Below are 16069 nucleotides of genomic sequence, written 5' to 3' on the forward strand. Positions count from 1 at the left end.
TCTCAGAATGGTTTGAGGATCTCATCCTGGTACCTATTGGCCATCAGGATACCTCTGGATAGCACATGGAGGGTTGTGCGGCCCTCCAAAGAAATGCCTCCCCACACCAGTACTAACCCACTGCCAAACTGGTCATGCTGGAGGATGTTGTAGGCAGCAGAGCATTCTCCATGTTGTCTCCAGACTTTGTTGCATCTGTCACATGTGCTCAGTGTGAACTTGCACTCATCCATCAAGAGCACAGGGGGCCAATGTTGGTGTTCTCTGGCAAATGCTAATTGCCCTATGCAGTCTTGTGCTGTAAGCACAATGCTCACTTGTGGACGTCGGGCCCTCATACCACCCTCATGGAGTCTGTTTCTGACAGTTTAAGCAGACACATGGATGTTATTGGCCTGTTGGAGGTCATTTTGCAGGGTTCTGGCACTGCTCCTCTTGTTTGTCACTGCAGAAAGGAGGTTCTGCTGCTGGGTTGTTGCTCTCATATGGCCCCTCCACGTCTCATGGTGAACTGGCCTGTCTCTTGGTGTCTGCTCCATGCTCTGGACACTGTGCTGACTGTTGTGAATTTGGTTTCTGGGCTCCCCCGGTGGTTTCTGGTGGTACTGCACTTGTGTGCTTCATCTCCTCTGTTCACCTGTTTCCATCAGGATGTGGGAGTTTTCTATTTAACCTTGCTCCTCAGTCATTTCTATGCCGGCCAACAATGTTACCAGAAGCCTTTCTGTTGCATGTTCCTGCTCCTAGACTACTATCAGCTAAGTTGGACTTGTAGTCCTAAGTTTGTTTTGCATTTTTGTTCCAGTTCTCTGTGATTGATTATTTCTGAGGCTGGAAGCTCTTGTGAGCTGAAATTGCCACTCTGGTGTCATGAGTTGATATTAGAGTCTTAAAGTAATTTCAGGATGGTGTTTTGAAAGGGTTTTCAGCTGACTGTGAAGTTCCCTTTTCTGTCTTCCTACTATCTAGTAAGCGGACCTCAATTTGCTAAACCTATCTTCATTCATATGTCAATTTCCTCTGAAATCACCGACAATATATGTGGGGGCTACTGTCTGCCTTTTGGGGAAAATTTCTCTAGAGGTAAGCCAGGTCTGTATTTTCCTCTGCTAGGGTCAGTCAGTTCTCCGGCTGGCGCTGGGCGTCTAGGGATAAAACGTAGGCACGCTACCCGGCCACTGTTAGTTGTGCGGTAGGTTTAGCTCACAGTCAGCTCGAGTTCCCATCTTCCGAGAGCTAGTCCTTTTTGTATGCTTTACTATGTTCTCTTGCCATTGAGAACCATGACAGTTTGGCCGGCCAAGGGTTAAAATAATTGGCAGAAGAAAGGAGAGAAAAGAACCCTGCAGAGAATTTTTTTTTTTTTTTCCTGAGTTTGCTCATTAGTTGATTCACTTGCATCTCTGCTTACTGCAGCCTTCGTCTCTCTCTCCTTCTAATCCTTGAATGGTTCTGATTTCACCTGATTAATATGGATCCTCAGAGTTTAGCTACAAGTTTGAATAATCTCGCTGTGAAGGTTCAAAGTTTACAGGATTTTGTTATTCATGCTCCTATATCTGAACCTAGAATTCCTTTACCTGAATTTTTCTCCGGGGATAGATCTCGCTTCCAGAATTTCAAACATAATTGTAAATTATTTTTGTCTCTGAGATCTCGCTCCGCTGGAGATCCTGCACAGCAGGTCAGGATTGTAATTTCCTTGCTCCGGGGCGACCCTCAGGACTGGGCATTTGCTTTGGCACCAGGGGATCCTGCGTTGCTCAATGTGGATGCATTTTTCCTGGCTTTGGGGTTGCTTTATGAGGAACCTCATTTGGAGATTCAGGCTGAAAAAGCCTTAATGGCCCTGTCTCAAGGGCAGGATGAGGCTGAAATATACTGCCAAAAATTTCGTAAGTGGTCTGTGCTTACTCAGTGGAATGAGTGCGCCCTGGCGGCGAATTTCAGAGAGGGTCTCTCTGATGCCATTAAGGATGTTATGGTGGGGTTCCCTGTGCCTACAGGTCTGAATGAGTCCATGACAATGGCTATTCAGATTGATCGGCGTTTGCGGGAGCGCAAACCTGTGCACCATTTGGCAGTGTCTACTGAGAAGGCGCCAGAGATTATGCAATGTGATAGAATTCTGTCCAGAAGTGAACGACAGAATTTTAGGCGAAAAAATGGGTTATGCTTCTATTGTGGTGATCCAACTCATGTTATATCAGCATGCTCTAAACGTACTAAGAAGGTTGATAAGTCTGTTTCAATTGGCACTTTACAGTCTAAGTTTATTCTATCTGTGACCCTGATTTGCTCTTTATCGTCTATTACCGCGGACGCCTATGTCGACTCTGGCGCCGCTTTGAGTCTTATGGATTGGTCCTTTGCCAAACGCTGTGGGTTTGATTTAGAGCCTCTGGAAGTTCCTATACCTCTGAAGGGTATTGACTCCACGCCATTGGCTAGTAATAAACCACAATACTGGACACAAGTAAATATGCGTATTAATCCGGATCACCAGGAGATTATTCGCTTCCTTGTGTTGTATAATCTACATGATGTGTTGGTGCTTGGATTGCCATGGCTGCAATCTCATAACCCAGTCCTCGACTGGAAAGCAATGTCTGTGTTAAGCTGGGGATGTCAGGGGACTCATGGGGACGTACCTTTGGTTTCCATTTCGTCATCTATTCCCTCTGAGATTCCGGAATTTTTATCTGATTATCGTGACGTTTTTGAGGAGCCTAAAATTGGTTCACTACCTCCGCACAGAGAGTGCGATTGTACTATAGATCTGATTCCGGGCAGTAAGTTTCCAAAGGGTCGTTTATTTAATCTATCTGTGCCTGAACATGCTGCTATGCGGGAATATATTAAGGAGTCCTTGGAAAAGGGACATATTCGTCCTTCGTCATCTCCCTTAGGAGCCGGTTTTTTCTTTGTATCTAAAAAAGATGGCTCTTTGAGGCCGTGTATTGATTATCGGCTTTTGAATAAAATCACGGTTAAATATCAGTATCCTTTGCCACTGCTTACTGATTTGTTTGCTCGAATCAAGGGGGCCAAGTGGTTCTCTAAGATTGATCTTCGTGGGGCGTATAATTTAGTGCGAATTAAGCAGGGGGATGAGTGGAAAACCGCATTTAATACGCCTGAGGGCCATTTTGAGTATTTAGTAATGCCTTTTGGTCTTTCAAATGCCCCTTCAGTCTTTCAGTCCTTTATGCATGACATTTTCCGTGAATATTTGGATAAATTTTTGATTGTGTATCTGGATGATATTTAGATTTTTTCGGATGACTGGGACTCTCATGTCCAACAGGTCAGGAGGGTTTTTCAGGTTTTGCGCTCTAATTCCTTGTGTGTAAAGGGTTCTAAGTGCGTTTTTGGGGTTCAAAAGATTTCGTTTTTGGGGTACATTTTTTCCCCCTCTTCCATTGAGATGGACCCTGTCAAGGTTCAGGCTATTTGTGATTGGACGCAACCCTCTTCTCTTAAGAGCCTTCAGAAGTTTTTGGGCTTTGCTAATTTTTATCGTCGATTTATAACTGGTTTTTCTGATGTCGCTAAACCGTTGACTGATTTGACTAAGAAGGGTGCTGATGTTGCTGAGTGGTCCCCTGCTGCTGTGGAGGCCTTTCGGGAGCTTAAGCGCCGCTTTTCTTCCGCCCCTGTATTGCGTCAGCCTGATGTTACTCTTCCTTTTCAGGTTGAGGTCGACGCTTCAGAAATCGGAGCTGGGGCGGTTTTGTCGCAGAAAAGTTCCGACTGCTCCGTGATGAGACCTTGTGCGTTCTTTTCTCGTAAGTTTTCGCCCGCTGAGCGAAATTATGATATTGGTAATCGGGAGCTCTTGGCTATGAAGTGGGCTTTTGAGGAGTGGCGTCATTGGCTTGAGGGGGCTAGACATCAGGTGGTGGTATTGACCGACCACAAGAATTTGATTTATCTTGAGTCCGCCAGGCGCCTGAATCCTAGACAGGCGCGCTGGTCGTTATTTTTCTCTCGGTTTAATTTTGTGGTTTCTTACCTACCGGGTTCTAAAAATGTGAAGGCGGATGCCCTTTCTAGGAGTTTTGAGCCTGATTCCCCTGGTAATTCTGAACCTACAGGTATCCTTAAGGATGGAGTGATATTATCTGCTGTTTCCCCAGATTTGAGACGGGTCTTGCAGGAGTTTCAGGCGGATAGACCTGATCGTTGCCCGCCTGGTAGATTGTTTGTTCCTGATGATTGGACCAGTAGAGTCATCTCGGAGGTCCATTCTTCTGCGTTAGCAGGTCATCCTGGAATCTTTGGTACCAGGGATTTGGTGGTTAGGTCCTTCTGGTGGCCTTCTTTGTCGCGAGATGTGCGAGGTTTTGTGCAGTCTTGTGATGTTTGTGCTCGGGCCAAGCCTTGTTGTTCTCGGGCTAGTGGATTGTTGTTATCCTTGCCTATTCCGAAGAGGCCTTGGACTCACATCTCCATGGATTTTATTTCTGATCTCCCTGTTTCTCGGAAGATGTCTGTCATCTGGGTGGTGTGTGACCGTTTCTCTAAGATGGTCCATTTGGTTCCCTTGCCTAAATTGCCTTCTTCATCCGAGCTGGTTCCTCTGTTTTTTCAAAGTGTAGTGCGCTTGCATGGTATTCCGGAGAATATCGTTTCTGACAGGGGTACCCAATTCGTGTCGATTTTGGCGAGCGTTCTGTGCTAGGATGGGCATTGATTTGTCTTTTTCGTCTGCTTTCCACCCTCAGACTAATGGCCAGACCGAGCGAACTAATCAGACCTTGGAGACTTATTTGAGGTGTTTTGTGTCTGCGGATCAGGATGATTGGGTTGCCTTTTTGCCCTTGGCGGAGTTTGCCCTCAATAATCGGGCTAGTTCTGCCACCTTGGTTTCTCCTTTCTTCTGTAATTCGGGGTTTCATCCTCGTTTCTCTTCCGGTCAGGTGGAGTCTTCGGATTGTCCTGGAGTGGATGCTGTGGTGGAGAGGTTGCATCAGATTTGGGGGCATGTGGTGGACAATTTGAAGTTGTCCCAGGAGAAGACTCAGCATTTTGCCAACCGCCGTCGTCGTGTTGGTCCTCGTCTTTGTGTTGGGGACTTGGTGTGGTTATCTTCTCGTTTTGTCCCTATGAAGGTTTCTTCTCCTAAGTTTAAGCCTCGGTTCATCGGCCCGTACAAGATATTGGAGATTCTTAACTCTGTGTCCTTTCGTTTGGACCTCCCTGCATCTTTTACTATTCATAATGTCTTCCATCGGTCATTGTTGCGCAGGTATGAGGTACCGGTTGTGCCTTCCGTTGAGCCTCCTGCTCCGGTGTTGGTTGAGGGTGAGTTGGAGTACGTTGTCGAGAAGATCTTGGACTCCCGTGTTTCCAGACGGAGACTTCAGTATCTGGTCAAGTGGAAGGGCTACGGTCAGGAGGATAACTCTTGGGTGACAGCCTCTGATGTTCATGCCTCCGATTTGGTCCGTGCCTTTCATAGGGCTCATCCTGATCGCCCTGGTGGTTCTGGTGAGGGTTCGGTGCCCCCTCCTTGAGGGGGGGGTACTGTTGTGAATTTGGTTTCTGGGCTCCCCCGGTGGTTTCTGGTGGTACTGCACTTGTGTGCTTCATCTCCTCTGTTCACCTGTTTCCATCAGGATGTGGGAGTTTTCTATTTAACCTTGCTCCTCAGTCATTTCTATGCCGGCCAACAATGTTACCAGAAGCCTTTCTGTTGCATGTTCCTGCTCCTAGACTACTATCAGCTAAGTTGGACTTGTAGTCCTAAGTTTGTTTTGCATTTTTGTTCCAGTTCTCTGTGATTGATTATTTCTGAGGCTGGAAGCTCTTGTGAGCTGAAATTGCCACTCTGGTGTCATGAGTTGATATTAGAGTCTTAAAGTAATTTCAGGATGGTGTTTTGAAAGGGTTTTCAGCTGACTGTGAAGTTCCCTTTTCTGTCTTCCTACTATCTAGTAAGCGGACCTCAATTTGCTAAACCTATCTTCATACTTCGTATGTCAATTTCCTCTGAAATCACCGACAATATATGTGGGGGCTACTGTCTGCCTTTTGGGGAAAATTTCTCTAGAGGTAAGCCAGGTCTGTATTTTCCTCTGCTAGGGTCAGTCAGTTCTCCGGCTGGCGCTGGGCGTCTAGGGATAAAACGTAGGCACGCTACCCGGCCACTGTTAGTTGTGCGGTAGGTTTAGCTCACAGTCAGCTCGAGTTCCCATCTTCCGAGAGCTAGTCCTTTTTGTATGCTTTACTATGTTCTCTTGCCATTGAGAACCATGACAGCTGACACAGCTACCTTTCTTGCCACAGCTCATCCTGGATGAGCTGCACTACCTGAGCAACTTCTGAAGGTTGTAGGCACCTCCTCATGCTACATGCTGCGGGGTGAGATAGCAAAGACAAAATGCAAAAGTGACCAAAACAACAGCCAAAAAGAATGAGAATAGAGAAATGGTCTGTGGTCACCAACTTCAGAACCATTCCTTTATAGGGGTTGTCTTGCTAATTGCCTATCATTTCTACCTGTTGTCTGTTCCATTTGCACAACAGCAGGAGAAATTGATTCACAATCAGTGTTGCTTCATAGCTGGGGCCTAAGGGGTAAGGTTTCTCCTTGTGGAGAGTGACATACCAGCTCTGGCTTGTCAAGGTAAGGAGGCTTATTCGCCGTGCAATGCTCCTCTGGAAATTATATATGCAAATTGCCTCTTCAGAGAAAAAGAGGACTTAAACTCTATAATGCCACCTGTTGAAAGTAGCGATCCTACAAGTCACAATCAACCCTTTAACGAGTCGTGCCAACAGCCCGAAACACCTTGTCTGCGAATTGAGATACTGATTTGGCTTTTATCCTGAGTCATATTGCATGACTCGTTAAAGGGTTGATTGTGACTTGTAGGATCGCAACTTCCAACAGGTGGCGCTATAGAGTTTAAGTCCTCTTTTTCTCTGAAGAGGCAATTTGCATATTAAATTTCCCAGAGTAGCATTGCATGGCGAATAAGCCTCCTTACCTTGACAAGCCAGAGCTGGTATGTCACTCTCCACAAGGAAAAACCTTACCCCTTAGACCCCAGTCCAGAGCCTCTCACCTAGCCAAATTAGTTCTCATGCTTCGCACTGATGAGGGCCAACAGCCCGAAACACCATGTCTGAGGATTGAGATACTGATTTGGCTTTTATCCTGAGTCATATTGCACGACTCGTTAAAGGGTTGGTTGTGACTTGTAGGATCGCTACTTCCAACAGGAGGCGCTATAGAGTTTTAAGTCCTCTTTTTCTTTGAAGAGGCAATTTGCTTCATAACTGAACAGGTTGATTTCACAGAATTGTGATTGACTTGGAGTTACATTGTGTTTACATTTACGTGTTCCCTTTATTTTTTTGAGCAGTGTATTTGCATGTACTATTTATTTTTGCAAAGTTTTTGAAAGCGCAGTTCCTCTTTATCAAAATAGTGTTCAAAGATGGATATTCAGTTTAAGCTTCATTTTCACACTTACCTGCAAGTCACAGTTGTAGTATTATCAACCTTTACATCTAGAATAGTAAACCTTTTCCCTCCCATTAAAGTCCCTGAGTGGGGAGAAATTCGGAGACACAATTTTTCATAATCTGTACAACAGCTTCCTAAATTCAAACAACTTGCATGGCAGGAGCAGTTCTTGAGATGTTCACCACATTGTGATTGGCAGGATTCAATTTCACCTGTGAATAAACACATGCATCACATTTCAGAGTTGCTAGACTAGGTAGTTAACAGCAGATTCCACAATAAACAATTGAGAGATATTTATCACTGGCAGTGCATCTAGAGAGAATACTTCCATAATAATGCTTCGGTGATATATGGCTCAACTTCTGAATGAATGTCACATCAAAACCTGTGAATGCCTTAAAAATTTTCCAAGCATTTGTCCTGTTTGTGAGCATGCCCACTCAGCTTAGATTGATGTCTTGCAACACAGGTTCACATGACAGGCGGGGTCGTCATTCAAAGCTGAGTGGGATACAGCGAATAGTCTCTGCTGCAACACATCCCAGATGACTGGAAGGGGCAGTGTGTGGAACTTTTTTGTCAAGTAATTTTTCTCCGTAATACCAATAAACAAGGAAATGTTTAGCACTGTAATAACATAAAGTGTAACAGGATGACATGTTTGCTTTAATATTATTAGAAATTTAACAATCATCTGGCATTGTTTTTATTAATACTTTGTTAACTGGCATCACAGTTATGGGAAAGTTGCAGAAAAACCTCACTTGAGTTTTTATAAATATTAATGTATGTTTACTTGTGTAAAAAGCATATCTAAAATTGTCCTACATGTGAAGTTGAGTATCTTTATCAATACATTGCATTACTAATCTTCTATGGATCTTGAGTTATTCAATCCAATATTATACATCAGAGCTGCATTCAAACATGTTTTAAAAATCCTCTCTGTTCTCAACAATGGAGGGATTTTTAATTTCATAGTTTACTTCTCGTTAAAGTCTATCAGAGGTGATGGAGTTTCCTAAGCAAGGAGAGCCATCTTGCAAGCTGTTTGATACAAATTTTGCAAGCGCAGCGCTGAATCTAGCCAGATCACTGAATCTGGGCAACTTTAGTGCCCCTGAACTCCTCTGATGCTGCTGTCACAAGGTTTTTATGTTCTTCAGGAAGACCCAGCGTTAGATGGTCATATCAGATAAGGAATCACAGGTCTTCTTCAGAAATCCCGTTGTATGCTGGTCAGAAACATGCAGCTCCATTTCAGCTGCTTCTGATCTGGTCATTACCTCTTCCTATATAAACTGGTCAGACCTTTTTGTCCCTGCCGATGAAAGATTCATCTTCCTGTGCTCTGTGCTAAAGCTCAGTGTTTGGAGTAGAGTTGCTGTAGAAGTGTTTTGTGGTTTGCAGTAGTAGATGTGTGTTTAGCTCCTGGTCCCTGTTCCCGTTTAGTTTATTCCTCCCTGTCCCTATCCTCCTCCCTATTGTTGGTTAGTGCTTTTGTATGAGAGAGGTTTTCTGTTATCCCTGTTTTTATATTTTGTGTTTTCTTTACATTACATTTCTGTCCCATGCCTCATGGGGTGGGGAGGGGACAGATCAGGGATTAACAGTGGCACAGTAAGGTTGGAGACTCGGGCCTCTCTCTACCTTCTAGAGTACCACTGGGACAGGGATAGTTAGGGTCCCAGTTCGAGGGACAGTTTGAGGCCCCCCTTCCTTACGAAAGACCTTCACAGCGTGACAGCTGCAGATGTAATGCTGCTGCTAGCTGAATCAGAGTGGGCACAGCTTGAACCAGTAGCACGGCTGTACTGCTTTTCCAAACTGTCAGCCTTCAGGAATGCGCCATCTGGGTTGCCAACGGTCCAGAAATGGCAAGATAGTCCGTAAAATGGGGCACATTTTTTGTTCTGTCCATAAATAAGATTTAGAGAGTCTGTGATTTTTTTATTAAGCTGAAGAAGCTTATACAGATAATTTTGACTGTAATTATCATCATTTTACAGTCTTCATATGAGAATTATGGGCTGTAGATATGTATCACTTGTAATCATAATTATTTATTATGATTTTCCAATGTGTCTGTAAAAAATATTGTCCATGATTTTTTCATAAGCTGTCCAGATAAAGCAAAACATCAAGTTGACAACCCTTTGCACCAGCCCTCTGCAAGCCGAAAGCTGGGAGGCGAGGAAGCGATGTACAAAAAATAGACAACCTCTTTAATGAGGATGCCTAAGAACAAGTTTGCTTAAAGTTTCCAATAAGAACTAGCAGAACTGTGAATTCCGCACTGTGCTACAATATAGTATATCAAGGTATTATAAACTACATTTGATGTACATTATATAGGTGAACTAAAGAAAGTTCAAACATTAACATACCTCTTAAATATTTTCCACGTACTTACTGAATTAAAACTGGTTATAGAGATACTTTACATGCCGTTGGAAATTCTTTCTAGCATATTTAATTTTTTAACTAGAAAAGCTATATACCTGTCACGACACAGCTGTTGGGTGACCTGGGACCAGGGGCTCCTTCCCTGTACCTAACACTAGGGGGTGCCCTATCTCGTCCTATTCCCCAGGATACTTCTGAAGGTGAAAATGCCGGGGCCTCCACCCTTGCCTTATCTCCTGAGTTATCCCTTCATCTGTTCTCTTCCCCACCAAGGGAAGAGGGGCACTACTGTGCACCGTAGTCCACCAACCCAACAAACAAGGGAACACAAGCAACTATTAACAGTAAACTCCAGGCATAGAAAATATTCACTCAGATATAACAGAGGAATGCACCAAGGCGTGGTGGTAGGGGAATAAACCAAAATAGAGGATAGGGAATTATCACACATACAAACCAAGCAACATTCACATATAACGCCTCCAACACTCGTTCTCATATGAACTCCTTTCCCTCCATTAGCTATGCAGCAAATGCTAGCTCTGACAAAGATTTGTATGACAGCTCAGATTATAAAAGGGAAAGGAGTGGCTAACCAAGCTCAGCTGTGAGCACAGGGATTTCCAACATGGCCGAATAACCCCTGTCCTGCCAGAAAGAATAATCACCACTAAAGAAAACCTGTCACCCCCCAGGCGTTTTTAACCAAAAGAGGCGCTGCATTCTGTCAAGGTGGCTCTTTTAGTTGGGGTCCCTGCCAATGCTGAACTATTCATTTTTAGAATTTGCTTTTCCTACCTGTAGTTTGTCAGGGTGGCATGTCTTTTCCCCCCTGACACAAACGCCTCCCAGCCATCACTCAGGGCCTCCATGCGCTGCCTCCACTTCCTTCATTAATGTCCCCGGCACCTGCACTGCAAGTTTTTTTTTCGGGCATGCGCAGTTTGCACTGCGCAGGCACTGGGGACGTTAATGAAGGAAGTGGAGGCGATGCCCAGCTCATGGAGGCCCTGAGTGATGGCTGTGAGGCGTTTGTGTCAGGGGGGAAAAGACATACCCCCCTGACAAACTACAGGTAAGGCAAATTCTAAAAACGAATTGTTCAGCATTGGCAGGGACCCCAACTAATAGAGCCACCTTGACAGAATGCAGCATTAGTGCTGCACAAGCTGGCTCTTTTAGTTAAAACCGCCTGGGGGGGTGACAGGTTCCTTTTAAAATGAAGAAGTGCTTTATCTCAGCACTGGAGTAGGAGTAATCAGACGTTGGGGTCTTCTAGCTCCACACTGTCTCGGTAACCCAGTAACAGTACCCCCCTGTTCTACGAGGGACCTCAGGACCAGGTTTATCGAGGAGTGCCACGTGAAAAGCTCGGACCAGTCTGGCTGCATAAACATCATTGCTGGTACCCACATCCTCTCCTCAGGACCGTACCTGCTCCAATGTACCGGATACTGAAGCCGCTCGACAAGCAACACGAGAATCCAAGATCTTTGCAATCTGAAACTCCAAGTTTCCATCGATAATGACACTTCTTCTCAGTGCCGCAGTAGGAGCAGATGCTGCGATCTTCCGGCTCCACACTGTCACGGTAACTCCGTGACAATAACTTTTTAGATGAAATAGGCAATGCATTCAACTGTGTTAGCAACCTATAAGCCACAAGCCATTAGCTGCTCTCTAGCCAAAATAGAGGGATCTTGAGCAGAGAAATCTCCTCTATTAAAAACAAAAAATACATAATACAAAGACACTGCAAATAGACGCAGTCTGCTCTTGAAATGATCAAATGACATAAAACATTCAATATGTAATGGTTTATATTACATGAGTATTTGGTGCTTATAGGTTTCTAACCCAGTTAAAGGGGTATTCCCATCTCAAAAATCCTATCCCAATATGTAGTAGGTGTACTAATAATAATATTAGCAAATACCTCCAATAAATGTAAAATGTTTTTTCTGATTAGCTACGTCTCTTTCCTCATGTGCAGGTATTGCAGGACCTTAGCTATCCATGGTTACAACCACTGATATAATCATAGTTACTTAGCTAGCTGCTAGTGGTCGTTACCATGGATTCATAAGGTCATGCAATGCCTGCACATAAGGAAAAAGAAATAGCAAATCAGAAAAATTAAAATATTATAATTGGAGGTATTTGCAAATATTATTATTATTACACCTACTACATATTGGGGTAAAAACTTTGAGATGGGAATACCCATTTAATATTGTAGGTATATAAATTTCAGCATTGCCTATTTCATACAGAAAAAAATGTATAGCTTTTCTACTTGAAAAATAGAATATACCAGAAAGAATTTCTGACAAAAATTGTAAGATCAAATATACCATGTTCCAAATTATTTGGCAAATTACATTTTTCTCAGATTTTCCTAAATGGTCGATGCAAATGACAGTCAGTCTAATAAAAGTCATCACCCATTAGATTATACATCGAATTTTATTGAAGAAACCTCCCAATGATAACAGTATAATCTCCGAAATGAATAAAAACTCAAAATGCACTGTTCCAAATTATTAGGCACATTAGAATTTCTAAACATTTGATATGTTTTAAAGAACTGAAAATGCTCATTTGTGGAATTTGCAGCATTAGGAGGTCACATTCACTGAATAAAAAAAGCTATTTAACTCCAAAACATCCTATCACCTTCACAATTCTTGCATCCTTTGAACTTGTGAGTTTTTGGAGAGTTTCTGCTTGTATTTCTTTGCATGAAGTCAGAATAGCCTCCCAGAGCTGTTGTTTTGATGTGAACTGCCTCCCACCCTCATAGATCTTTTGCTTGATGATACTCCAAAGGTTCTCTATAGGGTTGAGGTCAGGGGAAGATGGTGGCCACACCATCAGTTTATCTCCTTTTATGCCCATAGCAGCCAATGACTCAGAGGTATTTTTTGCCGCATGAGATGGTGCATTGTCATGCATGAAGATGATTTTGCTCCTGAAGGCACGTTTCTGCTTTTTATACCATGGAAGAAAGTTGTCAGTGAGAAACTCTATATACTTTGCAGAGGTCATTTTCACACCTTCAGGAACCTTAAAGGGCCCTACCAGCTGTTTCAACATGATTCCAGCCCAAAACATGACTCCTCCACCTCCTTGCTGACGTTGCAGCCTTGTTGGGACATGGTGGCCATTCACCAATCATCCATTACTCCATCCATCTGGACCATCCAGGGTTGCTCGACACTCATCAGTAAACAAGACAGTTTGAAAATTAGTCTTCATGTATGTCTGGGCCCACTGCAACCGTTTCTGCTTGTGAACACTGTTTAGGGGTGGCCGAATAGTAGGTTTATGCACCACAGCAAGCCTTTGAAGGATCCTACACCTTGAGGTTCGAGGAACTCCAGAGGCACCAGCAGCTTCAAATAACTGTTTGCTGCAGTGCAATGGTATTTTGGCAGCTGCTCTCTTAATCCAATTAATTTGTCTGGCAGAAACCTTCCTCAGTATGCCTTTATCTGCATTCACCTGTCCCCCGTTCCACTGTCAACGCCACGCTCTGCCTTCCACGTCCTCTGCATTGACGCCTCAGGTCAGAGGGCACGATGATGCGATTAGTGTGCGCGCCGCCCTCTGCCTGAACAGTCAGTGCGGAGGACGGGGAAGACGCGGCTGCGCCCGGTGGTGGAGCGCGGACAGGTGACTATAGCAAGTGCAGGAGGCCTGAGCGACGAGAGGTGGGTATGTGATTTTTTTTTTTTTAATCGCAGAAACAGCATATGGGGCATAATAGTCTATGGAGCATCTTATGGGGCCATAATCAGCATTTGTGCAGCATTATACAGGACAAATATTTCTATGGAGCATTTTATGGGGCCATGTGCAGCATTATATGGGGCAAATATCTCTATGGAGCATCTTATGGGACCATGATCCGCATTTGTGGAGCATTTTACGAGGCAAATGTGTCTGTGGAGCATCTTATGGCGCCATAATCAGCATTTGTGCAGCATTATACGGGGCAAATGTCTCTATGGAGCATCTTATAGGGCCATAATCAGCATTTGTGCAGCATTATATGGGGCATATTTTAATATGGAGCATCTTATGGGGCCAATCATAAACTGTATGGAGCATTATATGGGGCTCCTGATTCAATATGGATATTCAAAAACACTTAACCTACTGATGTCTCAATTAATTTTTCTTTTATTGGTATCTATTTTTATTTTTGACATTTACCGGTAGCTGCTGCATTTTCCACCCTAGGCTTATACTCGAGTCATTAAGTTTTCCCAGTTTTTTGTGGCAAAATTAGGGGTCTCGGCTTATACTCGGGTCAGCTTATACTCGAGTATATATGGTAGGTTAATTTTAACATTGAGAGATAGAATATCAAAATTAAAATCCAGAAAATCACATTGTATAAATTATATACATTTATTTGCATTTTGCAGGATGAAATAGGTTTCATCCCCTACCAACCATTAAGCGTTCTGGCTCCTACAGACCAGTCAGACGCTCCTAATCAACTCTTTACCTGCATTAAAGACAGCTGTCTTACATAATCACCTTTATAAAAGACTCCTGTCCACAGACTCAATTAATCAGTCAGACTCTAACCTCTACAACATGGGTAAGACCAAAGAGCTTTCTAAGGCTACTTTCACACATCAGGTTTTTTCCCTCAGGCCGAATCCAGCTCTTTTTTGAAAAAGCGGAGCCGGCGAAATCAAAAGCCGGATCCGTTATTTTCTCATTGACTTGGATTAGCGCCGGTTTGCGCCGCATGGCCCACCTTTCCTTGCTTTTTTTCCAGATCCAGCAAAAATTTACATTCCGGCGTCTGGAAAAAACGTCTACAGAAACGTTTTTTGTCTGCGGCGAAAAACTGGAAAACACCGGATCTGGCGCTACAATGCAAGTCTATGTGCGCCGGAATGCGCCAGATCCGGAAAAAGACTGATCCGGTGCCGCATTCCATTTTTTTAATCTGAGCATGCTCAGAACCAATTGGCCGGCTCCCAGGAAACATATATAAATAATGCCAGTGAGGCCCTCACTCATTACCAGCCAGCAAGACAGCCAGCAACAGAGCCTGTCAGCCACAGAGCCTGCCAGCCACAGAGCCTGCCAGCAAAAGAGCCTGCCAGCCACAGAGCCTGCCACCTACAGCGCCTGCCAGCCACAGAAGATCTCAGCCATCAGCCAGCCATCAGCCATGTCTTCTTCTGGGAGCCCTACCCAGCGTAGGGTTTTGCTTTTAATGTTTTGGTTTTTTTGCCATCTATCTTTCTATCTATCTATCTATCTATCTATTTATCTATCTATCTAATATCTATCTATCTATCTATTTTATTAATTTATGTATTTATCAATCTATCATTTTCATCTACCAGGAAGCTGCAGCAGCAGAAGAGGTGCTTCCTGAAGAAGACCGAAGGGGTGGAGAGATACCTGGAGTGGGCTCGCAATTGGTAAGTTTCTTGCATGCATCGCAGAACCACAACCTCACACTACACACAACACATAAAAAAAGATCATTACAGACATAAGACTGCACACAACACATACAAACTGATCATTACAGACATCACACAACATACAACACATACAAACTGATCATTACAGACATCACACTGCACACAACACATAAGTCTACATACAAGCACATCATTTTTAGTCATTTTTTTTCTTACAGTCTTCAGATTCTTGTGCTCGATCCAGAGGTCCTCAAAGCGGCTCCCAGGGTCGTCGGATTGAGAGTCAAGGCGGTCGTCATCGGGTAAGCACCTTTTTTTTTAACTTTATGTTGTTTTGAGTCTAATGTCTTTGTTTTCTGTCTTTTTAACAGTTTCACAGCGTGCTCCTGACTCGGACGGTGAGGAGGTTGGGCTAAATAATGATCTCCTCATCGATCTGATTCGAGAGAGGGAGCCGCTGTGGAACATGGGTGACCGCCGCCACACCGATATAGTTGTGACCCGTCGGCTCTAGGAGCAAGCGGGCCAACAACTTGTAGTGAACTGGGAGGACCTCGATGTTCGGGCCTAGAATCAAGCACGTAAGTATACACAGTTTAGTTATGTAGCTGGATGCAAAGTGTTGTATACTGACCAATTTGTGATTTCACTTTTCAGGCGAGAGAATTGTCAAGCGGTGGCGGTCAATCAGGGATCGCTTTAAGAAGGAGTTCAACAAAGAGAT

At 43.9% G+C, this 16069-nt stretch overlaps 1 protein-coding gene across 2 annotated transcripts in view; it reads right to left on the reverse strand.

Moving 5' to 3' along the window:
- SUSD2 (sushi domain containing 2) overlaps positions 1-16069 on the reverse strand; it is a 354318-nt gene that overhangs the window by 230608 nt on the left and 107641 nt on the right. For both annotated transcript variants that reach the window (XM_077292088.1, XM_077292084.1), the window contains exon 2: positions 7485-7689. In XM_077292088.1, coding sequence (XP_077148203.1) covers positions 7485-7689 — 205 coding nt within the window. The remainder of the gene's footprint in view (positions 1-7484; positions 7690-16069) is intronic.

The sequence above is a fragment of the Ranitomeya variabilis genome, chromosome 1 (genome assembly GCF_051348905.1).
Source record: "Ranitomeya variabilis isolate aRanVar5 chromosome 1, aRanVar5.hap1, whole genome shotgun sequence".
In the NCBI taxonomy this organism is placed as follows: Eukaryota; Metazoa; Chordata; class Amphibia; order Anura; family Dendrobatidae; genus Ranitomeya; species Ranitomeya variabilis.